A 25,848-nucleotide genomic window follows, 5' to 3' on the forward strand; every position below is an offset into this window, starting at 1 on the left:
CGCTCCAGTACCGCTTGCCGTGCGGTAGCAGAGAGAACAGTCTATGACTAGGGTGGCTTGAGTCTTTGACAATTTTTAGGGCCTTCCTCTGACACCGCCTGGTATAGAGGTCCTGGATGGCAGGAATCTTGGCCCCAGTGATGTACTGGGCTGTACGCACTACCCTCTGTAATGCCTTGCGGTCGGAGGCTGAGCAGTTGTCATACCAGGCGGTGATGCAACCAGTCAGGATGCTCTTGATGGTGCAGCTGTAGAAACTTTTGTGGATCTGAGGACCCATGCCAAAAATTTTCAGTATCCATAGGGGGAATATGTCTTGGTGTGCTTGGACCATGTTAGTTTGTTGGTGATGTGGACACCAACGAACTTGAAGCTCTCAACCTGCTCCACTACAGCCCGTCAATGAGAATGGGGGCGTGCTCGGTCCTCTTATTTTTCCTGTAATCCACAATCATCTCTTTTGTCTTGATCACGTTGAGGGAGAGGTTGTTGTCCTGCCACCACACGGCCAGGTCTCTGACCTCCCCCTATAGGCTGTCTCGTAGTTGTCGGTGATCAGGCCTACCACTGTTGTGTCATCGGCAAACTTAATGATGGTGTTGGAGTCGTGCCTGGCCATACAGTCATGAGTGAACAGGGAGTACAGGAGGGGACTGAGCACGCACCCCTGAGGGGCGTGTTGAGGATCAGCGTGGTGGATGTGTTATTACCTACCCTTACCACCTGGGGGCGGCCCGTCAGGAAGTCCAGGATCCAGTTGCAGAAGGAGGTGTTTAGTCCCAGGGTCCTTAGCTTAGTGATGAGCTTTGAGGGCACTATGATGTTGAACACTGAGCTGTAGTCAATGAATAGCATTCTCTCATAGGTGTTCCTTTTGTCCGGGTGTGAAAGGGCAGTGTGGAGCACAATAGAGATTGCATCATCTGTGGATCTGTTGGGGCGGTATGCAAATTGGAGTGGGTCTAGGGTTTCTGGGATAATGGTGTTGATGTGAGCCATGACCAGCCTTTCAAAGCACTTAATGGCTACAGACGTGAGTGCTATGGGTCGGTAGTCATTTAGGAATGTTACCTTAGTGTTCTTGGGCACAGGGACTATGGTGGTCTGCTTGAAACATGTTGGTATTACAGACTCAGACAGGGAGAGGTTGAAAATGTCAGTGAAGACACTTGCCAGTTGGTCAGCGCATGTTCAGAGTACACGTCCTGGTAATCCGTCTGGCCCTGCGGCCTTGTGAATGTTGACCTGTTTAAAGGTCTTACTCACATCGGCTATGGAGAGCGTGATCACACAGTCATCCGGAACAGCTGATGCTCTCATGCACGTTTCAGTGTTACTTGCCTCGAAGAGAGCATATAAGTAATTTAGCTCGTCTGGTAGGCTTGTGTCACTGGGCAGCTCGCGGCTGTGCTTCCCTTTGTAGTCTGTAATAGTTTGCAAGCCCTGCCACATCCGACGAGCGTCGGAGCCGGTGTAGTACGATTCAATCTTAGTCCTGTATTGACACTTTGCCTGTTTGATGGTTCGTCGGAGGGCATAGCGGCATTTCTTATAAGCTTCCGGGTTAGAGTCCCGCTCCTTGAAAGCGGCAGCTCTACCCTTTAGCTCAGTGCGGATGTTGCCTGTAATCCAGGGCTTCTGGTTGGGGTATGTACGTACAGTCACTGTGGGGACGACATCATCAATGCACTTATTGATGAAGCCAGTGACTGATGTGGTGTACTCCTCAATGCCATCGGAAGAATCCCGGAACATATTCCAGTCTGTGCTAGCAAAACAGTCCTGTAGCTTAGCATCTGCTTCATCTGACAACTTTTTTGATTGACCGAGTCACTGGTGCTTCCTGCTTTAGTTTTTGCTTGTAAGCAGGAATCAGGAGGATAGAGTTATGGTCAGATTTGCCAAATGGAGAGCGAGGGAGAGCTTTGTACACGTCTCTGTGTGTGGAGTAAAGGTGGTCTAGAGTTTTTTTTCCCTCTGGTTGCACATTTAACATGCTTGTAGAAATGAGGTAAAACAGATGTAAGTTTCCCTGCATTAAAGTCCCCGGCCACTAGGAGCGCCGCCTCTGGATTAGCGTTTTCCTGTTTGCTTATGGCCATATACAGTTCATTGAGTGCGGTCTTAGTGCCAGCATCGGTTTGTGGTAGAGAGTGTGGTCTACAGCTTATCATGAGATACTCTACCTCAGGCGAGCAAAACCTCGAGACTTCTTTAGATATCGTGCACCAGCTGTTGTTTACAAATATACATAGACCGCCACCCCTTGTCTTACCAGAGGCTGCTGTTCTATCCTGCCGATGCAGTGTATAACCCGCCAGCTGTATGTTATTCATTTCTTCGTTCAGCCACGACTCGGTGAAACATAAGATATTACAGTTTTTAATGTCCCGTTGGTAGGATATTCATGCCTGTAGTTCGTCCACTTTATTATCAAGCGATTGTAAATTGGCCAATAGTATCGATGGCAAAGGCAGATTAGCCACTATCCTCTGTCATGTGATGAATAGGCCCATGATGATGAGTATAACATGTGTGTGATGAAGGCCTGCATGCAAAGCACATGTCTGTTAAGGCTTGAAGAGAATCTACAATGGTGAAATAGTTAAACAGTACAATAAGCACACAGTACAATAAGCACACGTTGATTATACCCAAACAGACCGAGGAACAATGCTTACATTGTTTTAGAGTTAGGGTTTGCAGCATAATTAGAGACTGCCCCTGAAGCGCTCCATAGCCACTAGCCCTCTGTAAGTAGAGCAGACAACTATTGTGTCAGATAGTGAATGTGTGTGTGTGTGAGCACGTGTGTGTGTGCGTGCGTGCGTGTATGTGTGCGTGTGTGGTGTGTTCGCATTTAGACAGAGCGTCGGGATTGTAGTACACGAGGGAGCCAGCTGTGATCAGTACCATCAGCTAAGAACCCAAGGGGGGCCAGTTTACCCCAACGCCAGTATGGCAACCTTACCCATGTCTGGCCAAGACAGGTCTGAAAGATGTGAAAAAACGTTCCATTAAAGAGCAACTGAAGGCATTAAGGCATAAACAACTTCTCTGGTAGAAAATGGATGATGTGGCATCGATGTTAGCCAGAAAACGTTTATTCTAGTGTCAAAATTGACTACAAAGTGTAAGTAGGATAATTTTGGTCATATAGTCAGTCTAGTCTAAAACGGAGACAGCGAAGAAGTAGAGGGGTTAGGGAATTAGAAATCGGTTGATTGAAGTAGAGAGAGAACAAGTGAGAGAGAGAGAGGGAGAGAGAGAGGGAGAGAGAGAGAGAGAGAGAGAGAGAGAGAGAGAGAGAGAGAGAGAGAGAGAGAGAGAGAGAGAGAGAGAGAGAGAGAGAGAGAGAGAGAGAGAGAAAGTAGAGTCAGTCAGACCTGAGTAGCGCGAAACAGAAAGTGTTCTTGGGTAGAGAATGATTTATGACCTATTGTTTTTGCTTTGTCATTATGGGGTAATATGTGTCAATTGATGAGGGAAAAAAACAATTTAATCCATTTGAGACACATATTTCCCTCAGATTACAGAGATCCAAAAAGAATTAGAAAACAAACCCAATTTTGATAAACTCCCTTATCCACTGGGTGAAAAACCACAGTGTGCCATCACAGCAGCAAGATTTGTGACCTATTGCCACAAGAAAAGGGCAACCAGTGAAGAACAAACACCATTGTAAATACAACCCATATTTATGTTTATTTATTTTCCCATTTGTACTTTAACTATTTGCACATTGTTACAACACTGTATATAGACATAATATGACATTTGGAACTTCTGAGTGTAATATTTACTGTTAATATTTATTGTTTATTTCACTTTTGTTTACTATCTACTTCACTTGCTTTGGAAATGTTAACATACGTTTCCCATGCCAATAAAGCCGTTAAATTGAAATTGAAATTGAAATTGAAATTGAATTGAGAGAGAGAGATAGAGAGAGCGAGAGAAAGGGAGAGAGAGAAAGAGAGAGAGAGGGAGAGAGAGAGAGAGAGAGAAAAAGAGAGATAGAGATAGAGACAGAAAGAGAGCTAGAGAGAGAGAAAGAGAGAGAGAGAGAACGAGAGACAGAGAGAGAGAGAGAGAGAGAGAGAGAGAGAGAGAGAGAGAGAGAGAGAGAGAGAGAGAGAGAGAGAGAGAGAGAGAGAGAGAGAGAGAGAGAACGAGAACGAGAGAGAGAGAGACAGAGAGAGAGAGAGAGAGAGAGAGAGAGAGAGAGAGAGAGAGAGAGAGCGAGAGAGAGAGAGAGAAAGTAGAGTCAGTCAGACCTGAGTAGAGCGAAACAGAAAGTGTTCTTGGGTAGAGAATGATTTCAATTGATGAGGGAAAAAAACGGTTTAAACCATTTTAGAATAAGGCTGTAACGTAACAAAATGTGGAAAAAGTGAAGTGGTCTGAATACTTTCCGAATGCACTGTGTGATTCTATGCTAAGAGCCTTGTAAGGTTTTTGGTGAGCAACTGAGACACTGATAGAGAAACAGACACTGATTATCAAGAACAATCAAACTCGTTAGTGATGATTAAGATATGCTTAACGAGATAATTAGAGACAATTGATGATAATAGGAACAAAAGTCACTAAGAAAATAAATGTAACGCACAAAGTTCGATGGAAGTTTATACACATTTATAAGTTGAGAAAAACATTGAGGGAGTGAGAGAGGGAGAAAGAGAGAGAGAGTGTGTTTTTGTGTTTGTGTTTGTGTGTGTGTGTATGTGTGTGTGTGAGAGAGAGAGAGAGAGAGAGAGAGAGAGAGAGAGAGAGAGAGAGAGAGAGAGAGAGAGAGAGAGAGAGAGAGAGAGAAAGAGAGAGTGTGAGAGAGAAACCATTTGTATGGGGATTTCTTTTTAAGACTGCTTTTGACTAGTGTTGATGATACTTCAATGCTGATGGTGCCTCATACTTCTCAGAGTTGACTACTTGGCGACAGCCATGAAAGTCATCGTAGCCATGAAGGTCATCACAGTAAAAGGCAATGAGTCTACGGTCCATTAATAACCTCAGTAATGTCTGATGGGAGAGAGGGGGGAGAGAGTAGAGGGGGGGGGGTCATTAACCTGTCCTGCATTAAGAGTACTACAGGAGGATGTTGATATGGGAGGGGGAGGTGGGGCAGCGTAACGAAACAACAATGTCTAATCATCATCATCATTACCATCATAATAATAATCAGAAGCGCTGCATTTTCAGAAACGCCATTATCGTTATTATCACTAATATTACCGATGACGAGGATTCCGCGGGCCCTGATTGGCCCCGGCAGAGATGACATCATGGTAACAGATGACAGAATGCCGCAAATCTTTATTGAGTTACGCTAAAAGACATTCAGAGCAAATGGGGCTTGAACGATTCACTGTCTGATGAAGAGTAGCAATGGGCAATATCATAGAGCAGAGACAAAGAAAGAGAGAGAGAGGAGAGAGAGAGAGAGAGAGAGAGAGAGAGAGAGAGAGAGAGAGAGAGAGAGAGAGAGAGAGAGAGAATGACAGAGAGACATAATGACAGAGAGACAGAGATAGACAGTGGCAGACAGAGAACTGAGAGGCACTAGCCTATGTCTGACAAGACACAAATTCCCTCAGACAGAAAGCACCAACATTTTACAAGGTGACACATTAGAACTAGATAAAGCTAATGAACGGTGCATGCCATCTCTTTAAAGTTTTAGGCATACAATAAAACACTTGTGTCTATCAATGCTCTGTCTGAGAGTTACTGGTTGGTTGAGCATTGAACTAGTTGAACATCCAACTCGGAATTCCAAGTCTCTTTCTAGAGCTCCGACCTGAAGATCACTGACGTCATGATTCAACCTTGTTTTTTTACGAGTTCCCAGTTGTCTTGAAAGCACCATAAATCCAGAGAATGTCAGACTTTGATGACAAAGTTTGATGACAACATTTTCCCACAAGGACCGCAGCCCCACCTTCCTGTTCAAGTGAGCACAGCACAACAAGGTGAGTCCAAAAATGTATGGTATGCTGCTGCATAAATTATATAATATGCCAGGGAGATATGCATACTGTAGCTAAGAAAGTAATACTAAGTGTATGTTGTGTAGTAAGCTGTTAGTAGTCCATGTAACTCACCCTAAAAATGTGTTCCCTTTCCCCCTCATACTGTAACGTAGCCTACTGTTCTGACTTGGGCGTGTAATCATCGAATATTGTAAGAGCTTTGATTGTCTGCTATATGCCCCCTTTATTTATCCTAAAGTTTTGACTTGGTGTACAGGTAGAATACTGTGTGAACGGCCCATGTTCTGAATTCTGTTGCTGTACATTTCAAAAGTGCTAAACAAATAGTTATAGCTCGCTCATTAATGTCTTAATCGAAATTATTGATTGCCTCTTATCCACTCGTCGTCCCCTTATGCCATAGTTTGTACATCTCAATTGTCAGTAGAAACCACATTTGTTTAAGCAAGTCAGCCATATCAGCTATGTTTTTTTTAAAGGCAGTGAATGAGGTTGAATGAACTGTTTCGCTGCCAGACAAGACTCCGCTGATAGCCAGGAGTAGCAGTGGTAAGGATTCACTCCATGGTGCTGAAAATAAAGCTCTGCTGTTGGGACAGCTTTATGTAGGCCCTAACAGTTTGTGGGCATCGTTTGTCACCATTATAGTGCTATTAATGTATTGTTTAGTGTTGTGTTGTGTAGTGTCCTTGCTGGCATGCATTAAAAAAATAAAAATAGTTTGCCTTACCAAGATTGACATGCTAAAATCGCCACTGAACTCAGCACTTCTGATCTACAGTGCCTTCAGAAAGTATTCATACCCCTGGATTAAATAAAACATTTCTCTCTCACCCATCTACACACAATACCCCAAGTGAAAACATGTTTTTTGTAATTTTTGCAAATTTATTGAAAATGATATCTCATTTACATAAGTATTCACACCCCTGAGTCAATACTTTGTAGAAGGACCTTTGGCAGTGATTACAGCTGTGAGGCTTTCTAGGTAAGTCTCTAAGAGCTTTCCGCACCTGGATTGTGTAACATTTGCCCATTATTATTTTCTGTCAAATTGGTTGTTAATCATTGCTAGACAACCATTTTCAGGTCTTGCCATAGATTATCAAGTAGAATTAAGTCAAGACTGTAACTCGGCTACTCAGAAACATTTACTGTCTTCTTGGTAAGCAACTCCAGTGTAGATTTGGCCTTGTGTTTTAGGTTATGGTCCTGCTGAAAGGTGCATTTTTCTCCCAGTGTCTGGTGGAAAGCAGACTGAACCAGGTTTTACTCTAGGATGTTACCTGTGCTTAGCTCCATTCTGTTTATTTTTTATCCTGAAAAACTCCCCAATCCTTAACGATTACAAGCATACCCATAACTTGATGCAGGCACCACAAATCTGTAAAATATGGAGAGTGGTACTCAGTAATGTTTTTTATTTGTATTCAGGACAAAAAGGACAAAAAGTTAATTGCTTTGCCACATTTGTTTTGCAGTTTTACTTGAGTTCCTTGTGGCAAACAGGATGCATGTTTTGGAATATTTATATTCTGTACAGGCTTCCTTCTTTTCACTCTGTCAATTTGGTTAGTATTGTGGAGTAACTACAATGTTATTGATCCATGCTCAGTTTTCTCCTATCACAGCCAGTAAATCCTGTAACTGTTTTAAAGTCATCATTGTCCTCATGGTGAAATCCCTGAGCAGTTTCCTTCCTATGGCAACTGAGTTAGGAAGGACGCCTGTATATTTGTAGCGACTGGGTGTATTAATACACCATCTAAAGTGTAATTAATAACTTCACCATGCTCAAAGGGATATTCATTGTCTTCTTATTTCAAAAATGTTCATCTACCAGTAGGTTCCCTTTGCGAGGCATTGGAAAACTTCCCTGGTCTTTGTGGTGTAATCTGTGTTTGACAGATAATTGTATGTGTGGGGTACAGAGATGAGGTAGTCATTCAAAAATCATGTTAACTATTATTATGTGACTTGTTAAGCACATGTTTACTCCTGAACTTACTTAGGCTTACCATAACATAGGGCTTGAGTACTTATTGACTCAAGACATTTCAGCTTTTCATTTTTTATTATTTGTAAAAATTTCAAAAAACATTATTACACTTTGACATTATGGGGTACTGTGTGTAAGCCAGTGAAAAAAAACTCCAAATTTAATCCATTTAAAATGTAGGCTGTAACATAACAAAATGTGGAAAAAGTCAAGGGGTGTGAATACTTTCTGAGGGCACTGTATCTGGTCTGATCTATCTAAGCAGTGGCTGGTATCAACATCACTCCTTCCCAGCTACACTATAAATACAAAAGTATGTGGACACCCCTTCAAATTAGTGGATTCTATTTCAGCCACACCCGTTGCTGACAGGTGTATCAAATCGAGCACGCAGCCATGCAATCTCTATAGACAAACATTGGCAGTAGAATGACCTTACTGAAGAGCTCAGTGACTTTCAACGTGGCACCGTCATAGGATGCCACCTTTCCCACAAGTCAATTTGTCAAATTTCTGCCCTGTTAGAGCTGCCCCGGTTAACTGGAAGTGCTGTTATTGTGAAGAGGAAACGTCTAGGAGCAACAACGGCTCAACCGTAAAGTGGTAGGCCACACAAGCTCACAGAATGGGACCACCGAGTGCTGAAGCGCGTAGCGCGTAAAAACTGTCTGTCCTCGGATGCAACACTCACTACGAGTTCCAAACTGCCTCTGGAAGCAACGTCAGCACAATAACTGTTAGTCGGGAGCTTCATGAAATGGGTTTCCATGGCCGAGCAGCCTAAGATCTCTATGCGCAATGCAATGCGTCGGCTGGAGTGGTGAAAAGCTTGCCACCATTGGACTCTGGAGCAGTGGAAACGCGTTCTCTGGAGTGATGAATCACGCTTCACCATCTGGCAGTCCGACAGACGAATCTGGGTTTGGCGGATGCCAGAAGAACGCTACCTGCCCCAATGCATAGTGCCAACTGTAGAGTTTAGTGGCGGAGGAATAATGGTCTGGGGCTGTTTTTCATGGTTCAGGCTAGGCCCCTTAGTTCCAGTGAAGGGAAATCTTAACGCTACAGCAAACAATGACATTCTAGACGATTCTGTGCATGACAATGCCCCCATGCACAAAGCAAGGTCCATATAGAAATGGTTTGTCGAGATCGGTGTGGAAGAACTTGACTGGCCTGCACAGAGCCCTGACATCAACCCCATCGAACACCTTTGGGATGAATTGGATGGAACGCCGACTGCGAGCCAGGCCTAATCGCCCAACATCAGTGCCGACCTCACTAACGCTCTTGTGGCTGAATTGAAGTAAGTCCCCACAGCAATGTTCCAACATCTAGTGGAAAGCCTTCGTAGAAGAGTGGAGGCTGTTATAGCAGCAAACTTCATATTAAAGCCCATGATTTTGGAATTAGATGTTCGACAAGAAGGTGTCAACATACTTTTGGTCCTGTAGTATATCTCTAGGGTAGTTGCGCAAAGCGAGTTTTGTCCCTCTCCTTCCGAGCATTAGAAGTGTCTGTCTGAATGAGATGATCTAAAACCCAACCTACATTTCCTCAATGATTCTGTGTCATGTCAGGGTAATACGAGAATGGGAGGGCAGTGTTGTTGCCAAAAAATGTGTTAGTCCATCGTCAGATTGATAAACCACAAAGTTGAGGTTGTGGAGACTTCACCCATCTCTCAAAAATACTGCACCACTGCTCCTCAATGATGTTGGACACCATTACTCAAACCCTAATTCTATTCCTACAACCCTGCTGCAGAACTGCTCCTTAATGACGTTGGACACCATTACTCAAACCCTAATTCTATTCCTACAACCCTGCTGCAGCACTGCTCCTTAATGACGTTGGACACCATTACTCAAACCCTAATTCTATTCCTACAACCCTGCTGCAGCACTGCTCCTTAATGACGTTGGACACCATTACTCAAACCCTAATTCTATTCCTACAACCCTGCTGCAGCACTGTTCCTTAATGACGTTGGACACCATTACTCAAACCCTAACTCTATTCCTACAACCCTGCTGCAGCTCTGCTCTACCACACTCTTAGAAAAAAAGGTGCTATCTAGAACCTAAAATGATTATTCGGCTGTCCCCATAGGAGAACCCTTTGAAGAACCCTTTTTGGTTCCAGGTAGAACCATTTTGGTTCCAGGAAGAACCCTTTTGGGTTCCATGTATGACCCTTTCCACAAAGAGTTCTACATGGAACCCAAAACGGTTCTACCTGGAACCAAAAAGGGTTCACCCTGGAACCCAAAAGGGTTCTCCTATGGGGATTGCCGAAGAACCCTCTTGGAACACTTTTTTCTAAGAGTGCATTATTCATGTTCCATCAACTAATGTTGACTGAGATGTTGGCTAGTTGCACTCAATGATATCGAAGGGAACATTATTGTTTTATGAACTGGTCAGAGTAAAAACACAGTGTGTGTGTGTGTTAATTGTGTAGTTTATATCAGAGATGGAGTGTTAATAGTGTATATCAGAGCATCTCCTTTGTGCTCCGAAGTGAGCTTTTAACGTCCTCAACAGAATGATCTAGAATAATAAGACGTTATTAGATATATATTAAGTAAACTATATGCTAATGTATGACTAATGAAGGTCGATTGATCTATTAACTGTCATTTGCCTGTGTTCTACTTCTCGGTCTTCTACAGCAGAGTTTAAATAAGAAATTATAGGCAGTTTGTATCAAACATTAGTCTTTCTGTGCAACGCATAATATAAACGCTGAATTGTTATGTGAGAAATGATCTTTGAAAACTATTATTTACTCTCGGGGGAGAAAGGTTTATTAAAATTCGCAAAGAATTATCTGAAGAGAGAAAATGTGCAGTTGATTAAAGAGTCCTCGCCTTGAACAACATTAAAGAATAATTAAGATGATTTTACTTCGTAGGCCTATGCATTGGCAGTTATTGTGTGGAGGTGCTTTTAAAAATAGTAAAATTGCTTCTCTGAAGGACTTAATCTCCTATGAATGGTGTTTATATATATGATATGATTTATTTTAAACAAATAATTAAAACACAGTACAACCACACGTGGATACAATGCATTTAAAAATCATAGAGGCTAACACTAAAAAGTTACGAAACAAAATACACCATTCATCAATGAACAACAATTAAAGTATGGAAAACGAATGGAGTTGAAGCAGTATGGAAAAGTCAGTATGGCTTGAAAGGAGGGCGCAGCCAGGGAGAAAGTCAGTCTGTCAGACAAGCCAGGAGCTTTTCATCAAGGCCCATCACTTTGTCCGACGTTCCCAGTTCCTCCATAGTAGCCGCTCCTCTTTACATTTACATTTACGTCATTTAGCAGACGCTCTTATCCAGAGCGACTTACAAAATGGGTAGCTGATGACAGTATAGCGCCCAACTGGGGAACGCATCGGCTGCAGTAAAGCGCCAGAAATTCAACCACACATCAGCAGTGGTCAGGAACAAACTCTGCCTCTCTGACATCTCAGACACAACAGTCTCCACCTTCCAACCCGCAGGTGAAACAAAAAAGCCGGAGCTGCTGCTGCATTATTTAAATAAAAACATTAAGCCACCCAGCTAGCTAGATAGCTATCCAAGGGAAACGAACGGATTTAACAGCAAAGTCTTGTAACTTTGACATTGAAGACCTCCATATTTATGTGATCAAAACAGAGATTTATCAACAACAAAAAATATTGATATAAAAATGTAACAAAAAACCCCACTTAAAATGATTAAATATTTACAAAATGTACAGGATGTGTCATCAGCATTCACAACAGTTTGTGGTTAGATGACTCCTGACACTAGGCCTATATGATAACATTGATAACAAATGATAACATTTCTGGGCATTATCACACCAACAAGTCATCTTGTACCCCCAGAATATGAGGAAATATGTCTGTGAGGAGGCTGAGGTACAGTAGGAATTCAATTGGATAACACTGAACCTGTGTGGCTGTACTTTGCTGTATTTCAGTGACCAAAAGTACGCTATATGACAAATCACATAAAGCACATATTACATACAACAAACACACAAATGACATGCATAGAAAATAAAAGGAAATTCCGACACTTTCATATACTCTAGGTGACCAAACGAACTTGAATTATAAAGGGACTCGCACAATAAAAAGCAGGAAGCCACTAAATGTACTTATGCGTTGTGAATCATCATAGATGTGTGTGTTGGCCTCAAGACTTACGTACACTTGATCTCCCCTATTCAGCTGAAGATTAGCTCCATTCACCACTGTGTCAGCAATGTCCTCACTACTGGAATGATCCATAGTAGTGACCACTCTTTGTCAATTTCTGAACGAAGCACACACCATTTTCCGTCCATCCCGTGCATGGCTGTAGAAAGTGAAGAAGTATCTCTGGTGCTGTGAATAAACCTGAATTAAGAGAGGGGGTGTATTACCAACAGTGCATATGCAGTAGATTAACGTACTTCAGATGCATCAACACAAACACACACATGCATACACATACACACAGGTACGTACAAACACAGAAAAACTATTATTGCTCCTTCCTCTTTGTCTCTCCTTCCAAACAACACTGTCAGCCTGGCCGCCACCCAGACACCTCCTCTACCCCCTGCCCCACAGCCTGGCTGCCACCCAGACACCTCCTCTACCCCCTGCCCCACAGCCTGCCCGCCAGCGACGGGGACCCAGACACCTCTTCTACCCCCTGCCCATTAGGTATCTTAAGGGTTTTGGCGTGATGTTATCCCACTGACATTCTGAGAATATTCTAAGAACGTTGCGTAATGTCCCAAGGGAACGTTCTCTGGGGGATGTTTGTGTAGTTCCCTGTAAATTCCCAGGATGTCACTGTAGAATTTTAGAAGTCCGCTACACATTCATTACATATAATGCACTAAACAAAAATATAAACGCAACATGCAACAATTTAAAATATTTTACTGAGTTACAGTTCATATAAGGAAATCAGTCAATTGAAATAAATAAATTAGGTCCTAGTCTATGGATTTCACATGACTGGGAATAGAGATATGCATCTGTTGGTCGCAGATACCTTAAAAAAAAGGTAGGGGCGTGGATCAGAAAACCAGTCAGTATCTGGTGTGACCACCATTTGCCTCATGCAGCGTGACAAATCTCCTTCGCATAGAGTTGATCAGGCTGTTGATTGTGGCCTGTGGAATGTTGTCCCACTCCTCTTCAATGGCTGTGCGAAGTTGCTGGATATTGGCGGGAACTGGAACACGCTGTCGTACACATCGATCCAGAGCATCCCAAACTTGCTCAATGGGTGACATGTCTGGTGAGTATGCAGGCCATATAAGAACTGGGACATTTTCAGCTTCCAGGAATTGTGTGTATTTGTGTATTTTTAACAGAGCTGAGCTTTACTTTGAAGTGCAAATTGTAGGAATAGGCCTACAGGTGAAATCACTCATTGATACAGACATGGTGCCATATCAGAAAGAGGTTGTGAATTCAAATCCCAGGTGAAGACATGTTACTGTATGAATAAACATACACAATGTAATCATGTATGTCAAATATGTAAATTGGAAACACTGTGTGTGGGTGTCCCTAGCATTGACAAAAGACAAAGAGCTGTGACTGGATCAGTGGCTCACCAATCAGGGCCTTGATGGGCTTGGCAACAGTAACAAGGGGTGATGTGTAATTAAACTAGGGTGTGTGTGCCCTGGGTAAAACTTGTTGTTGTTGGGAGAACGTTTCTTTGCGACCATCAGGTGACATCCCTGGGACAAACCGGGATCTAGACGAAACATCCAGGGGACCATGACACAACGTCCTGACGACTTTAAGCGACCATTTCGTGACGTCCCGGAGACGTCCTAACGACTCATTATTGTTTGCAGGGTAGGTCGGTCTTCATTTGGATACAATAAATGTTAATTTGTTTTCAATAGTAAAACGTGTCTGATAATTAACTCTGATTATCTGTGCATGTGACCATGTGGGTGTGTGTTTATGCATGAGTGTTTGCAGTGGTGTAAAGTACCTAAGTAAAAATACTTTAAAGTACTACTGAAGTAGTTTTTTGGGTATCTGTGCTTTACTTTACTATTTATATTTTTGACTACTTTTACTTTTACTTCACTACATTCCTAAAGAAAATAATTTACTTTTTACTCCATACATTTTCCCTGACACCCAAAAGTACTCGTTACATTTTGAATGCTTAGCAGGACAGGAAAAGGGTCCAATTCACACAATTATCAAGAGAAAATCCCTGGTCATCCCTACTGCCTCTGATCTGGCGGACTCACTAAACACACACGCTTCGTTTGTAAATTATGTCTGAGTGTTGGAGTGTGCCCCTGGCTTTCCGTAAATTAAAAAAACACAAACATGTGCCTCCAAGCATGTGCCTGATAAAAAACGTTTTATAAGATGATAATGGATAACTTTCGTAGCTACAAACAGACACTCTCATGATCTTGGAGTTCATAGTTAACTAATGTGTCATGCGTACGTGTGAAAAGTAATTTACCTATACAACACAGGAGGCTGCTGAGGGAAGAATGGCTCATAATAATGGCCGGAACGAAGCAAATGGAATGGCATCAAACACTTGGAAACCATGTGTTTGATGTATGTTACCATTCCACTAATTCCCCGCCAGTCATTGCCAGGAGCCCGTCCTCCCCAATTAAGGTGTCACCAGCCTCCTGTGCTATACAACATAAGAGCGATAGCCAACAACGCATTTCCCCATGTTACATTGTGAAATGACAAGATTGACTTATAATCAAAACAACTCAATTAATGTCATTGATTAAATAGTTAATTTATTTTCAAGGGAATAATAACTGAGCAGGTGTGAACATGTCAGAAACAAGATGTCTACCTACCCATCTTAGTCTGTCTAGGAAAAGCCAACATAGATTTCAAATAAGATTTGTAACCATAGATACCACAGAAAAACCAACCAAATCAACAGCAGCTCCATTTAATGTGTTTAATGTGTGACTAAGCAAATCATAAATCACAGGTTTAAATACGACATTAATTACCATCCGCATTCATTGCATTTCTGAACAGATAAATGATGAAACATGTTCAAAACAACCACTTCAATCAAGTTACTCATAAATCAATGGCATTAACTATTTTAAAACAAATACTACATTTTTACAAAGATGGAAGGTTAAATCAAAGAAAGACATGAGGCAGTTATACACACACACATATCATTTGCATATTAGCCTTTTCTTCTACAGTTGACCAGCTGAAGTATTCATTTGCATGAGTGAACTAATTTGCATACACAATTTGAGAGAAGCCACTCAAATAATTTGATTGTTGACCATAAAATACCTTAAGACAATTGATTTTACCGTCAGTCAGAGACACCTAAAAGTGGACATTATGACAGAACGCTATAAGAAAGGATAGTTGTCAGAGTTTTGTAACAGAGAAAGAAATCAAAACAAACAACACAGCTGACCAGTTGATCCTGATCAATATTCACATTTCAGTATCATCAAAATCCAGAGAGGACAGTCTAGCCATAGAAACAGGTGGGTAGTGCCACATACTACAAGGCATTTGTTGGCATAATGTCTTTAAAATGGGATCCTCAACAGTTAAAATACATTGTGTACTACATAATGTCATTTATTTTCACAAAGACAGTCCTTTATTTCAATATTTCATTACAAATAAGGGAAACACCTAGTGAGGGAAAAAAGTATTTGATCCCTGCTGATTTTGTAAGTTTGCCCACTGACAAAGAAATGATCAGTCTATAATTTTAATGATAGGTTTATTTGAACAGTGAGAGACAGAATAACAACAAAAAAATCCAGAAAAACACATGTAAAAAATATTATAAATTGATTTGCATTTTAATGAGGGAAATAAGTATTTGACGCCTCTGCAAAACATTACTTAGTACTTGGTGGCAAAACCCTTGTTGGCAATCACAGAGGTCAGACGTTTCTTGTAGTTGGCCACCAGGTTTGCACACATCTCAGGAGGGATTTTGTCCCACTCCTCTTTGCAGATCTTCTCCAAGTCATTAAGATTTCGAGGCTGACGTTTGGCAACTCGAACCTTCAGCTCCCTCCACAGAGTTTCTATGGGATTAAGGTCTGGAGACTGGCTAGGCCACTCCAGGACCTTAAAGTGCTTCTTCTTGAGCCACTCCTTTGTTGCCTTGGCCGTGTGTTTTGGGTCATTGTCATGCTGAGGGAAGGAGGTTCTCACCCAAGATTTGACGGTACATGGCCCCGTCCATCGTCCCTTTGATGCGGTGAAGTTGTCCTGTCTCCTTAGCAGAAAAACACCCCCAAAGCATAATGTTTCCACCTCCATGTTTGACGGTGGGGATGGTGTTCTTGGGGTCATAGGCAGCATTCATTTTCCTCCAAACACAGCAAGTTGAGTTGATACCAAAGAGCTCCATTTTGGTCTCATCTGACCACAACACTTTCACGCAGTTCTCCTCTGAATCATTCAGATGTTCATTGGCAAACTTCAGACGGGCATGTATATGTGCTTTCTTGAGCAGGGGGACCTTGCGGGCGCTGCAGGATTTCAGTCCTTCACGGCGTGGTGTGTTACCAATTGTTTTATTGGTGACTATGGTCCCAGCTGCCTTGAGATCATTGACAAGATCCTCCCGTGTAGTTCTGGGCTGATTCCTCACCGTTCTCATGATCATTGCAACTCCACGAGGTGAGATCTTGCATGGAGCCCCAGGCCGAGGGAGACTCCCTTTAAGAGTGTGTTCCTAATCTCAGCTCGTTACCTGTATAAAAAGACACCTGGGAGCCAGAAAACTTTCTGATTGAGAGGGGGTCAAATACTTATTTTCCTCGTTAAAATGCAAATCAATTCATAACATTTTTGACACGCGTTTTTCTGGATTTCTTTGTTATTATTCTGTCTCTCACTGTTCAAATAAACCTACCATTAAAATTATAGACTGATCATTTCTTTGTCAGTGGGCAAACGTACAAAATCAGCAGGGGATCAAATACTTTTTTCCCTCACTGTATTATACCACATCATTACTATCAAATTGTCTATCAAATTGATGTCTTCTCGTTGGGTTTGAGGGGACAACTAGTGGGTGGGGCCATGCTATTCATGAGAGTCATGTGGTTGGGTAGTCTCAGGCTGTGATTGGTTAGTCATGTTGCTCCTCCTCCTTTAGGGTGACGATGGCGTTAGTATGAGTGCTCACATCCAACTCTTTCAAAATGGTGTCTTCCCCCCCTCCCCTCTATTTCCTCTCCCCCCTCCATGTCCTCCTCCTCCTCTCCCTCTATCTGTCCAGCGGGATCTATGGTTCCTCCCTCCTCCCTCTCCCCTGCAGTTCTCTCAGGCTGGGTTGGGCCTGCTCCAATACAGAAGAGCAGGTCCTGATCCTTGTGGTGTTGGTTGTGATTTTCCCTGTGGCTGGGAAGTTGGTTGTGGTGGATCTCACTGTAGTCCTGTCTATGGTACTGGTGAGTGTAGCTGTGGGGGTGGCAGTGGAAGAAGCTGAGGATGGTGTGTTTGGGCAGGCCCAGCTGAGCTGACAGGGTGTGGACAGCCTCCTCGTCTGGGTTCAGACCCACTTCCTGGATGAAGCTCTGCAGGATCCCCTGCGCCTCCCGGGACACCCGCAACCCCTCCCCCCCCTCACCATTACACCCACCAACGCCCTCCCCGTTACTCTGTCTGGCCCCCGACCAACCTCCCTCACCCCCCTCCTTGTCATTACTACCCCCAGCCCTACTCCTACTGCCCCGGCCAGTAATGTCCTCTCCCCTCCCATCATCCTTACTACCCCCCAACCAGGTCCTCAGTTGGCCCCCACCCCCCTCAGTCTCGGCTGGTGATGCTGTGGACGGTTGCCGTGGAGGCAGGCGAGGCCCCGCCTGGGGCTGCAAGGGCTGCTGGGACAGAGGGGTCAGGAGTCGTTGATGGTGTTGCTGTGGCAACGGGGAGTGGTGTTGGAGCTGGTGGAGACAGATGGAAGTGAAGTTATAAACAAACCAACGGGAGCTGATGATAGGCCGTGTTATAGGAGGAGAGGGTCAAGTACCAAACTAGACGTATGAACACTATCGTCAAACAGCTACACAACTCTGCATTCAATTATGTACATATGCATGTGTAATGCATGTACATTTACGGAGTAGAATTATGTGTTTGTGTTGTGTGTGCGCACTTCCATCCGTGTACGTGTGTGTGTAGGCTATACACGGTAGACGGACCTGTGTGTTGTCGTTGACTAGCTGTGTGAGTCTGTCTGTACAAAGTTGTTTTTGTGTTTGTATTGACTGTGTATGACTGTATGAGTGTGTGTATGTACAGATGTAGGATCTTAATTTGACCAGCATTGTCATAGCAAAACAATCCTGCAGCAACAGGATTTTAATGTTTAGTCCATAATGTTGCTTGATCTGGATGTTAGGCTATTAGCTGGCCAAAATTAGGCTACATGAAAAGTGCAATACTGTTAATATGACCGTGTGTTAGTGCAGGTTTTCAGTGAATGTATGTAAATCAGAAAACTCATTTGCATTTGCTGCGGCGCAGGAAAATTCTCAGCAACAACAGAGTGATCAAATTAAGATCCTACATATGTGCAGGCTATACAGAGTAGACTGACCAGTGTGTTGTCGTTGACTAGCTGTGTGAGTCTGTCTGTACAGTGTTGCTGCAGAGCGTTGCTCTCCTGTTCGTAGATGGCATCTCGTTCCGTCTGGGCCAGACTCAGGAAGCGCCTGATCATACATAGGTTCTCCCACAGGGTCCGGTTCTCCGGGGACGGATCCTCCTTCCAGCGCAGCAGCTCACACAGCCAGCCCTGCACAACACACACACGGAACCCATATCAGAACCCAGTCAGAGAACCCATAGAAAAGGAACCTTTTCAGAACTCATTCAATAAAATAAAATGTTATTCGTCACATGCTTCGTAAACAACAGGTGTGGACTAACAGTGAAACGCTTACTTACGGGCCCTTCCCAACAATGCAGAGAGAATTAAATAGAGAAATAATATAAAAGTAAAACACGTAATAATACAAGTAATAATAGATACACAATGAGTAACAATAACGTGGTTATATACAAGGGGTACCAGTACCGAGTCGATGTGCAGGGGTACGAGGTCATTGAGGTAGATATGTACATATAACTAGGAATAAAGGGACAGATAGTAAACAGTAGCAGCAGCGTATTTGATGAGTCAAAAAAGTTAGTGCAAACAGGTTCAATACCGATATTTCGGGTAGCTATTTGGTTAATTATTTAACTAACTATTTAGCAGTCTTATGGCTTGGGGGTAGAAGCTGTTCAGGGTCCTGTGGTTTCAGACTTGGTGCATCGGTACCGCTTGCCGTGCGGTAGCAGAGAGAACAGTCTATGACTTGGGTGGCTGGAGTCTTTGACAATTTGTAGGGCCTTCCTCTGACACCGCCTGGTATAGAGGTCCTGGATGGCAGGAAGCTTGGCCCCAGTGATATACTAGGCCGTACGCACTACTCTCTGTAGCGCCTTGCGGTCGGATGCCAAGCAGTTGCCGTACCAAGCGGTGATGCAGCCAGTCAAGATGCTCTCGATGGTGCAGCTGTAGAACTTTTTGAGAATCTGAGGGTCCATGCCAAATCTTTTCAGCCTCTTAAGGGGGAAGAAGATTGTCGTGCGCTCTTCACGACTGTGTTGGTGTGTTTGCACCATGATAGATCCTTAGTGATGTTGACACCGAGAAACTTGAAGCTATCGACCCGCTCCACTACAGCCCCGTCAAGTAAGATACTAAAATACAGTATACTATCTTTAGTAAATATACTAAAACAGATATTCTGTGCTTTTCATGAGTAGAAAACAACAGTGTTATTAATGCTTTATATAAAGGAACTACAGTTCAAACTCATAGCAGAACCCTTGTCTCTATTAAGAGCTGGAAAGGGGGAGGAGACAGAGAGGGAAAGTAGCAGCAGGGCCAGGCTCTTGTCCTCTACACCATTACTGTGGTACACACACACCTGGCCGTAGTCCAGCACTAGCACAAAAAGCCATCCAGATGCAGTGAGCAGATACATTACACAGCTCCAACATGGTGCTGCCTGCCAAACAGACCTACACTAACGTGAGCTGAGAGGATAGTATGAGAGAGAGGAGGAGAAAGAGGGGAAGAGAAAGAGAGAGGGAGGGGAGAGAGGGAGAGAGAGGGAAGGTGGGGTTTGAGAGAGAGAAAGAGGCAGAGGGAGAGAGAGGGAAAGCGAGGTGGAGTTTGAGAGGAAGAGAGAGGGGGGAAACCAAAAGAGATTAAACAGCAGCCCAGCAGGGGTAGAGTACCACCTGTCAGTGTAATGGCATTGACCTCAACATGACCTTTACAGAGCAGAACAACCTGATCCCCACTGTAGTACTTTATACTGGACAGGAGGAGAGAGCGAGAGAGAGCGAGAGAGCGAGAGAGCGAGAGAGAGATGGATGGATGGATAGATGGAAAGAGTGGTATATGGAAAGAGAGGGACAGAGAGCAAGAGGGGTAGATTGAAAGAGAGGCAGAGAGAAAGAGAGAGAGAGAACGAGAGACAGAGAGACAGAGAGGCAGAGAGAAAGAGAGCTCAACAGATGAAATCCCTCCATTCCACTGAGGAGGGAAATGATCCCCAAAACAAAAGGCAATAACAAGCTTATGGTTCTGCCTTGAAAACAAGCACAATAAAACCACCAGTGTTTATGTGTGTTGGCACGCATGTGTGTGTTTGTGTGTATGTTTGTGTGTCTGCATTCCTGTGTGTGCATGTGTGTAAATAATCTGGCCTTTTCTACACAGCCAGTTACTGCCCAATGTGGCTCTGTGTACAGATGGTATCATAAATTCACACACATACAAAATCTGATAAAGGTACTTGTGGGAGTGTGTGTGTGTGTTACGCATTTGCTAATATCAGTCTGAAATATACGTTTCCCTCTCAGTCCAAGAGGGAGGAGGGGAACTATGTTAAAAAAATAAAAAAATGTATGGGATTGCTTCCATAGGCATCCCTCCAGTCAGTGAGTACCATACCCTCTCTTTTTTGTGTTTGTGTGTGTGTTCGTGTGTGTGTGCGTGAGTACCTGACTCTTGGAGGCGGCCATCTTGGCGAACATGGCCTGAGACACCTTGGCTCTCTTCATCTCCTGTTGGATCTCCTCATAGATAGAACTGTTGATATTTAGAACACATCCCTCGCTCTTCACCCCTCTGTTTATTACTGCTATTGCTACTGGGGACAGCCTCGCCTGCAGGGGGGACAGAGGGGGAGACAGAGAGGGGGAGAGAGGGGTTAGAGAGAGGGGTAGGGGGGGTTAGAGAGAGAGAAAGTAGGTGGAGCGAAAGGGAGGTTAAGGGGGGTTAGAGAAAGAGAGAGAGAGGTTAGAGAGAGCAAGGGGGAGAGAGAGAGAGGGACGGGATTATCCTTACTATAGGGATGCCTATGGAAACCCGGGAGTGCCAATCTTCAGCCTTGACAAAGTTTCCCTCTTCCTTTCTGGTCTGAAACATCAGAGGAATATATCTTAGACTGGCATGAACAAGATATAACTTCAACACACACACGCCCTTCTATGTCTGTCTGACCTGTGTGGGGCGTGGTGGGGTAGTGTTGTTGGGTGAATGGTTGATAGTGGTCGACACGGTCAGACTCCTCTCTCTCTCCTCCTGGTAGATGCGGTCTCGGACGCCCTCAGTTAGCTGGAGGAAACTCTGCATGGACCGCAGGTTGACCAGGAGAGACTGAGACGCACTTTTAGGATCCTCCTCCTTACGCAGGATCTCAGACAGCAGGCCCTGACACACAGACATAGAAAGACACATTAAGACAAGATACACACCATAGAAATAGAATGACTATGTTACCCACTATCAGGTACATACATCCTAAGAGGGGATACACCGGGGGCGTCGCAAAACACATAAATCACTGTATTAACCTGGGCCAGGGTTCCTCCCGAAGAGAACGTTGAAGACCACTGATTTAAATGAATGGAAGCATCTATGCGTGGCAAGTTACACGTCCAGTGTACCAGCCCTGTAACGTTGACCAGGTCAAGAGACACTCAGACAGATCATTTCTGATAAATATACATTATTAACAAGTTTCGTACTAAAACAAAACTGTCTGAGGGCCATTTAGACAGCACACGTCTTCACAGGTTGTATTTTTCTCTTCAAAGAGTAAACACAGCCAGCTCCAGACACCTTCTAAAGCTCTGCTATTAAACTGATGAGTCTCTTATTAAGTTATTATCTGTCTGCTCCTGCTCTTACAGCAGTCAGAAACGCTTCTGTAAGATGGGGGCTCATCCCTCCCTCCCTCCCTCCCTCCCTCCCATCACACATACACACACACCAGCAATTAAGCCTTTACACTCCAATTGGGTCCTCACACGCCAAGCCCCGCTCACTCTACCCCTTGGCACCATGCCCAGGTGAGAATTCCTTCCCCGCCACACCCCCTTTTACCTGGCTGCAGAGCCCCGTTGTCACGGCGACCGAGGAATGCAAGGGCGGGAGGCTATTATGACAGCCTTTGATAATTATAATGACACCCATGATGATGCTGGTGATAATGATGGTAATAATAACAGTGGTTTAGGTCTCTCTAGAAACTATTCATGTGAGTGCCTTCTAACTGCAGGAGCACAGGACAGACAGAAGGAGAGAGGGGGAGGGAGGCAGACAGAAAGGAGAGAGAGGTATCAAATGGGGAGAGGGGGAGAGATGAAAATCGAACAAGAAAACTAGGGATAGACCAGTCACATGGAGACACAAAATGGATACAGAGAGAGCATGAAATAGAGTAGGAAATATAAAAAGAGAGGAAGATAGAGAGAGATGGACAGAGAGTGATCAAGAGATTGAGAGAGAGAAAGAGTAATGGAGCGAATCGAGGGATGGAAAAATTGGAGAGGTAGAGACTCTGGGGGTGTGTGATTAGAGAGGCAGAGACTATCTGAGGGAGTGTGGTTAGAGAGGTAGGGGTAGAGACTCTCTGAGGGGGTGTGGTTAGAGAGGTAGGGGTAGAGACTCTCTGAGGGGGTGTGGTTAGAGAGGTAGGGGTAGAGACTCTCTGAGGGGGTGTGGTTAGAGAGGTAGGGGTAGAGACTCTCTGAGGGGGTGTGGTTAGAGAGGTAGGGGTAGAGACTCTCTGAGGGGGTGTGGTTAGAGAGGTAGGGGTAGAAACTCTCTGGGGGAGTGTGATTAGAGGGAGAGGTGGAGACTCTGAGGGAGTGTGATTAGAGAGGTAGAGACTCTGAGGGAGTGTGATTATAGGGAGAGGTGGACTCTCTGGGGGAGTGTGATTAGAGAGGTAGAGACTTTGAGGGAGTGTGATTAGAGGGAGAGGTAGAGACTCTCTGGGGGAGTGTGATTAGAGGGAGAGGTAGAGACTCTCTGAGGGAGTGTGATTATAGGTAGAGACTCTCTGAGGGAGTGTGATTAGAGGGAGAGGTGGAGACTCTGAGGGAGTGTGATTAGAGGGAGAGGTAGAGACTCTGAGGGAGTGTGATTAGAGAGGTAGGGGTAGAAACTCTCTGGGGGAGTGTGATTAGAGAGGTAGAGACTCTGAGGGAGTGTGATTATAGGGAGAGGTGGACTCTCTGGGGGAGTGTGATTAGAGAGGTAGAGACTTTGAGGGAGTGTGATTATAGGGAGAGGTGGACTCTCTGGGGGAGTGTGATTAGAGAGGTAGAGACTTTGAGGGAGTGTGATTAGAGGGAGAGGTAGAGACTCTCTGGGGGAGTGTGATTAGAGGGAGAGGTAGAGACTCTCTGAGGGAGTGTGATTATAGGTAGAGACTCTCTGAGGGAGTGTGATTAGAGGGAGAGGTGGAGACTCTGAGGGAGTGTGATTAGAGGGAGAGGTAGAGACTCTGAGGGAGTGTGATTAGAGAGGTAGGGGTAGAAACTCTCTGGGGGAGTGTGATTAGAGAGGTAGAGACTCTGAGGGAGTGTGATTATAGGGAGAGGTGGACTCTCTGGGGGAGTGTGATTAGAGAGGTAGAGACTTTGAGGGAGTCTCTACCTCTCTGTGTCCCCTATCCTCCCGGCCGGCTCGGTCCTCCCCTCCAGCTCCGTGGCTTGATGACTCATTGCGAGCTCACAGAACAGAGCTCCGGGCAGCGGAGCGGAAATGGAAGAAAACTAAACTCCCTGCCGACCTGGCATCTTTTCACTCCCTCCTCTCTACATTTTCTTCATCTGTTTCTGCTGCTAAGGCCACCTTCTACCACTCTAAATTCCAAGCATCTGCCTCTAACCCTAGGAAGCTCTTTGCCACATTTTCTTCCCTCCTGAATCCTCCCCCTGGGCATCTCCGGCGCGGCTCACTCCTGGATTGCGTCCTACCTGACCGGTCGCTCCTACCAAGTGGCGTGGCGGGAAGCTGTCTCCGCACCACGTGCTCTCACCACTGGTGTCCCCCAGGGCTCGGTTCTAGGCCCTCTCCTTTTCTCCCTATACACCAAGTCACTTGGCTCTGTCATATCCTCACATGGCCTTTCCTATCATTGCTACGCTGACGATACACAACTAATCTTCTCCTTTCCCCTTCTGATAACCAGGTGGCGAATCGCATCTCTGCATGTCTGGCAGACATATCAGTATGGATGACGGATCACCACCTCAAGCTGAACCCTGGCAAGACGGAGCTGCTCTTCCTCCCGGGGAAGGACTGCCCGTTCCATGATCTCGCCATCACGGTTGACAACTCCGCTGTGTCCTCCTCCCAGAGTGCGAAGAGCCTAGGCGTGACCCTGGACAACACCCTGTCGTTCTCCGCCAACATCAAGGCGGTGACCCGCTCCTGCAGGTTCATGCTCTACAACATTCGGAGAGTGCGACCCTGCCTTACACAGGAAGCGGCGCAGGTCCTGGTCCAGGCACTTGTCATCTCCCGTCTGGACTACTGCAACTCGCTGTTGGCTGGCCTCCCTGCCTGTGCCATTAAACCCCTACAACTCATCCAGAATGCCGCAGCCCGTCTGGTGTTCAACCTTCCCAAGTTCTCTCACGTCACCCCCTCCTCCGCACACTCCACTGGCTTCCAGTTGAAGCTCGCATCCGCTACAAGACCATGGTGCTTGCCTATGGAGCAGTGAGGGGAACGGCACCTCTGTACCTTCAGGCTCTGATCAGTCCCTACACCCAAACGAGGGCATTGCGTTCATCCACCTCTGGCCTGCTGGCTCCCTTCCTCTGCGGAAGCATAGCTCCCGCTCAGCCCAGTCAAAACTGTTCGCTGCTCTGGCACCCCAATGGTGGAACAAGCTCCCTCACGACGCCAGGACAGCGGAGTCACTCACCACCTTCCGGAGACATTTGAAACCCCACCTCTTTAAGGAATACCTGGGATAGGATAAAGTATTCCTTCTAACCCCCCCAAATTGTAAAGTGGTTATCCCACTGGCTATAGGGGTGAACGCACCAATTTGTGAGTCGCTCTGGCTAAGAGCGTCTGCTAAATGACGTTAATGTGCCCTTGAGCAAGGCACTTAACCCTAATTGCTCCTGTAAGTCGCTCTGGATAAGAGCGTCTGCTAAATGACTAAAATGTAAATGTAAAAATTAGAGGGAGAGGTAGAGACTCTCTGGGGGAGTGTGATTAGAGGGAGAGGTAGAGACTCTCTGAGGGAGTGTGATTAGAGGTAGAGGTAGAGACTCTCTGAGGGAGTGTGATTATAGGTAGAGGTAGAGACTCTGAGGGAGTGTGATTATAGGTAGAGACTCTCTGGGGGAGTGTGATTAGAGGGAGAGGTAGAGACTCTCTGGGGGAGTGTGATTATAGGTAGAGACTCTCTGAGGGAGTGTGATTAGAGGGAGAGGTAGAGACTGAGGGAGTGT

At 44.8% G+C, this 25,848-nt stretch overlaps 1 protein-coding gene across 1 annotated transcript in view; it reads right to left on the reverse strand.

Annotated features, from left to right (window-relative positions):
* LOC121572572 (DNA-binding protein SATB1-like) overlaps positions 1-25,848 on the reverse strand; it is a 47,884-nt gene that overhangs the window by 10,751 nt on the left and 11,285 nt on the right. The window contains exons 8-12 of the mRNA XM_045222258.1: positions 21,587-21,796; positions 21,431-21,502; positions 21,085-21,249; positions 18,620-18,817; positions 17,447-17,963 (exon numbers count right to left, since the gene is read on the reverse strand). Of these exons, the coding sequence (XP_045078193.1) occupies positions 17,447-17,963; positions 18,620-18,817; positions 21,085-21,249; positions 21,431-21,502; positions 21,587-21,796 (1,162 nt within the window). The remainder of the gene's footprint in view (positions 1-17,446; positions 17,964-18,619; positions 18,818-21,084; positions 21,250-21,430; positions 21,503-21,586; positions 21,797-25,848) is intronic.

This window comes from Coregonus clupeaformis, chromosome 8 (assembly GCF_020615455.1).
Source record: "Coregonus clupeaformis isolate EN_2021a chromosome 8, ASM2061545v1, whole genome shotgun sequence".
NCBI lineage: Eukaryota > Metazoa > Chordata > Actinopteri > Salmoniformes > Salmonidae > Coregonus > Coregonus clupeaformis.